The 4,466-nt window shown below is 37.6% G+C and overlaps 2 protein-coding genes across 3 annotated transcripts in view; one reads left to right on the top strand and one right to left on the bottom strand.

Annotated features, from left to right (window-relative positions):
• The window catches only part of LOC123970238 (cytochrome P450 3A27-like), an 8,938-nt gene extending 7,020 nt beyond the window's left edge, over positions 1-1,918 (bottom strand). For both annotated transcript variants that reach the window (XM_046048201.1, XM_046048202.1), the window contains exons 1-4: positions 1,828-1,918; positions 1,548-1,641; positions 1,342-1,394; positions 844-943 (exon numbers count right to left, since the gene is read on the bottom strand). In XM_046048201.1, coding sequence (XP_045904157.1) covers positions 844-943; positions 1,342-1,394; positions 1,548-1,641; positions 1,828-1,898 — 318 coding nt within the window. In that variant the 5' untranslated portion in view covers positions 1,899-1,918. The remainder of the gene's footprint in view (positions 1-843; positions 944-1,341; positions 1,395-1,547; positions 1,642-1,827) is intronic.
• A 474-nt stretch (positions 1,919-2,392) lies between these two features.
• Positions 2,393-4,466, top strand: part of LOC123970244 (cytochrome P450 3A40-like) — an 8,808-nt gene continuing 6,734 nt past the window's right edge. The window contains exons 1-2 of the mRNA XM_046048216.1: positions 2,393-2,526; positions 2,620-2,713. Coding sequence (XP_045904172.1) covers positions 2,456-2,526; positions 2,620-2,713 — 165 coding nt within the window. The 5' untranslated portion in view covers positions 2,393-2,455. The remainder of the gene's footprint in view (positions 2,527-2,619; positions 2,714-4,466) is intronic.

Genomic DNA, 4,466 nt, shown 5'->3' with positions numbered 1-4,466 from the left:
GTGTAAAGTTTCCACAGTCAGTGATGGTTTGGGGTGCCATGTCATCTGCTGGTGTTGGTCCACTGTGTTTTCTGAGGTCCAAGGTCAACGCAGCCGTCTACCAGGAAGTTTTAGAGCACTTCATGCTTCCTGCTGCTGACCAACTTTATGGAGATGCAGATTTCATTTTCCAACAGGACTTAGCACCTGCACACAGTGCCAAAGCTACCAGTACCTGGTTTAAGGACCATGGTATCCCTGTTCTTAATTGACCAGCAAACTCGCCTGACCTTAAACCTATAGAAAATCTTTGGGGTATTGTGAAGAGGAAGATGTGATACGATAGACCCAACAATGCAGAAGAGCTGAAGGCCACTATCAGAGCAACCTGGGCTCTCATAACACCTGAGCCGTGCCACAGACTGATCGACTCCATGCCACGCCGCATTGCTGCAGTAATTCAGGCAAAAGGAGCCCCAACTAAGTATTGAGTGCTGTACATGCTCATACTTTTCATGTTCATACTTTTCAGTTGGCTAACATTTCTAAAAATCCTTTCTTTGTATTGGTATTAAGTAATATTCTAATTTTCAGAGAGATACTGAATTTGGGATTTTCATTAGTTGTCAGTTTTAATCATCACAATTAAAAGAAATAAACATTTGAAATATATCAGTCTCTGTGTGTAATGAATGAACATAATATCCAAGTTTCACTTTTTGAATGGAATTACTGAAATAAATCAACTTTTTGATTATATTCTAATTATATGACCAGCACCTGTAGATTTATGGTTCACAGCTTGATCATTCAGCAGTGCTGAAAAAGAAAAAGGGCCATATTTATTTTTATTTGTGTTCTCACCCTCCGGTTGGTAAAGTAGGTGAAGCACTCCTTCACCAGGATGGTTTTCAACATGTCAGGGTCCATCACAGCCAGCATGGGCCTCCTGAGCTCGTACATGCTGGACATTTACACAATCACACATTTACTTTTTGGGGCATTTAGTGTAAAACACTTGTTAGTGTAGTAGGACAATATTCGCTGCATTTCAAACAGTAGTGCTGACACAAACAACCAAGTGAGAGGTTCAAGGTTCAAAACCATGCTAACACGCCGTTTCACAATAATAATGGGTAGCTCTTTTTAGCAGAACGTATGAGTTTTAATTAACCCTGCAAGCTGTTGCATTATCTTTTTGTATTTTATATTGATGTTTTTCCCTTGCTTTTATGATCTTAACTGTAGCACTTTGAGATTTGCTTCAAATGTAAAGTGCACTACAAATAAAATTTATTGTTATTATTATTGATGTTAGTCTTAATTCTTATATTTCCACTTTACAAAGCTTTTTAGACTCACCCCCATACTCTTCCATACTTTTGAGCACACTCGTTGTCAGCTAAGTAGTAAACCTTGCAAGAGAGAATATATTTTCATCATATATCACAAATCACATCATTGTCTTTATCCTTACCAACTCAGTCTACATTTTTAGACTCAAACGACAAAAACAATGTAAATAAGTCATTTAAATTCAAAAATAATATTTATAAAGATTTACATACAGGATTGTGCCTGCCAATTGTGCCGAAGTACATCAAAGGCTTGGGACCAGGGATCCCCAACTTCTCAAATGTTCCGAAAGTCCAGTAGCCATACCTGTGGAGAATAGAAAAGCATTAAAGCATATCAGTTACACAGTGTCAGTCAGTCAAACACTGTTTATTGTTAACTCGAAAGGAAAAGGGAAAACTTTGGTGCTTTGGTGCATTCCTTTACTGTAGGTTACCACTTTCAGATGAAGTACAAATAATCTGCTTTGATCAAAATCACTCGTATCCTTACGTAACAAATATGCAGATAAATGTGAACAGTAGAATCCATGTTTCTGAAGAGAGGAAGGGAAGATAGCCCATAGCTCTCTCTTGCTTGAACAAATTGTGGTGATCTCTGTTTTGCACTGAACACTGAAATGCATGTCCAGAAAGTCCCCTCCCTCTTCCTGTGCAGTTGCATAACACCAGGAATGACAAAAAACAGAAGTGCACAAGTTTCTGCCACTCACGCAAAGAGAATAAGCCTGGACATGTCTAAATAAAACACTTTTACAACCACACACATCAGTACATGTCTCTATATGCATTTAGGAGGAAATAAATTATGTACTATTATAGCTGTTTTCATAAACTTTGTATGTGTTTTTTAGTACTGAAGACAAGCAATATAATGATGTTTGTATTAAGATTTCTGCCTCAGATGACAGGGCTGATGAAACATGAAAATTATAAATGCTGCTTGGTCTCTTCCTGTCAATGATTCACATGACATTGCCGCCTGCTATTGGTTCAACTCTGACACACTTCCCTTACTCACGCAACAAGTCTGTTCAGCAGGACATAAAAGCCTTTGGTCGGGAATTGGGGCTTCAGTGGAACTTGAGCTGCCATTGATAGATGAGAGAAAAGGTGCAGAGATGGGCTACTTTTTCTTTTTCTCCGCTGAGACATGGACCCTCCTGGTTGCTCTCATAACACTGATCTTTGTGTAAGTGTTTAAGAATACATGTCCCAAGTATTTGTATTGTGATTATGTGTGTTTACCTGTGTATATGACAAAAAGGTATTTTGTTTTACACAGGTATGTCTGCTGGCCATTTGGAACATTTAAGAAAATGGGCGTCCCTGGTCCCAGACCAATTCCTTTTTTCGGCACTATGCTGGCATATAAAAAGGTTGGTGGATATGACTTTTCACAAGCAATACAACATAAATTTAGCCTGAGTGTACAAGCGTATCAAGGTAAATACTGGATCACCTGACAAAGTGGGAACATTAAAATTGATAATGAATAGTTATAGTGAGTCTATAAAGGTGTGTTGTTACATGAATGTGAACAGTGTTTTCTTGTAGACTTCTAAAATAGTCTGTCTTAATGAAAAGTTGAGGCATAATTTGAGCAAAATTAGTCATTTCTGCTCTATTGGTGTCTAAACTATGCTTGCTGACAGTATGGAATGGCCCTAGCTATTTATGACAAAGTTCAATAATACAATCAATCATAAAATCTCCCATGGGTTTTGTACATATATCACAGGAGGTGTAGTTGTAGAGTTATCACAGCTTTTAAGCGTTGTTTCAACAGTCTCTTCCTTACCTAGGTAAATTGGCAGATGATGAAAGGGGTGTTTGTGAAAAAACCTTAAAAATATATTTGGTAGAAAATAGTTTCTAGTGAATTAATTTCCCATGTTTAAAGTTCACAGGAAAGGGGGAAGTGCTAGACTTTTTGCAGTAAAATTAAAGTTTAAAGGAGACCTATTATACTTCTTTTCCAGTCCTATATTGTAGTTCTGTGACTCCTGTATGGAAGCTTTGCATGATTCAAAGTTCAAAAAAATTATTTTCAGTCTTACAAGCTTTAAGGCCCTCAACCTCAAAGCCCACTGTCTTCTGATTGGCCAAGACCTGATGCATGTTACCAGGCTGTTGTTGTCGCTGAGTGGTACAGACAGGCTGAGCGTAGCTGTGCCGTTGCTGTGCGGAGAAAATGACCATATATGGAACACCGGCTCCGTCTAGCTCAGTATGTTGTAGAACCGAGCTGTTGGTAGAAAAAGCTGTTGAAAACAGAGTGTTCAGAACAGGAAGAAATCTAAGGGTTTTGCTCACAGGGATTTCTTTTAAATACTTTAGCCTCATTATTTGAAGCTTTGGCCATGTTTAACATGGACATCCAATATTGTAACATTGTAGATAAGTCATAACATATGGAAAAGCATAATAGATCTCCTTTAAGTATATCTCAGTTGTGTTATTACATTTTTTTATTACAATGAAAGTTTCCATTTTACCAATAGTGGCTAAAAAAGGTGGTCTCAAAACAATGTACCGTAAAACTTCAATTATTAGTCCGTGCTTTCATTTGCTTCAATCACTGAACTCACCCTACCTAGATTTGGGACAGGCCTTTAATTCTTAAAGCTTTCAGAGGTTTTGTATATCCAAAGACTTATATAAAAACCAGACCAGGCTTTTAATTGAGACGCCTGTCCCTTTTTGGAACTACGCATTTAAAGATACAGTGTGTAATATTTAGGAGGATCTACTGACAGAAATGCAATATAATATACAGTGGGTACGGAAAGTATTCAGACCCCTTTAAATTTTTCACTCTGTTTCATTGCAGCCATTTTCCAAAAATCAAAAAAGTTCATTTTATTTCTCAGTAATGTACACTCAGCACCCCATCTTGACAGAAAAAAAACAGAAATGTAGAAATTTTTGCAAATTTATTAAAAAAGAAAAACTGAAATATCACATGGTCATAAGTATTCAGACCCTTTGCTCAGTATTTAGTAGAAGCACCCTTTTGATCTAATACAGCCATGAGTCGTTTTGGGAAAGATGCAACAAGTTTTTCACATCTGGATTTGGGTATCCTCTGCCATTCCTCCTTGCAGATCCTCTCCAGTTCTGTCAGGTTGG

Source organism: Micropterus dolomieu, linkage group LG04, assembly GCF_021292245.1.
Source record: "Micropterus dolomieu isolate WLL.071019.BEF.003 ecotype Adirondacks linkage group LG04, ASM2129224v1, whole genome shotgun sequence".
NCBI lineage: Eukaryota > Metazoa > Chordata > Actinopteri > Centrarchiformes > Centrarchidae > Micropterus > Micropterus dolomieu.
The sequence above is the reverse complement of the archived record's forward strand: the minus strand, read 5'-3'. Positions and strand labels throughout refer to the sequence as shown.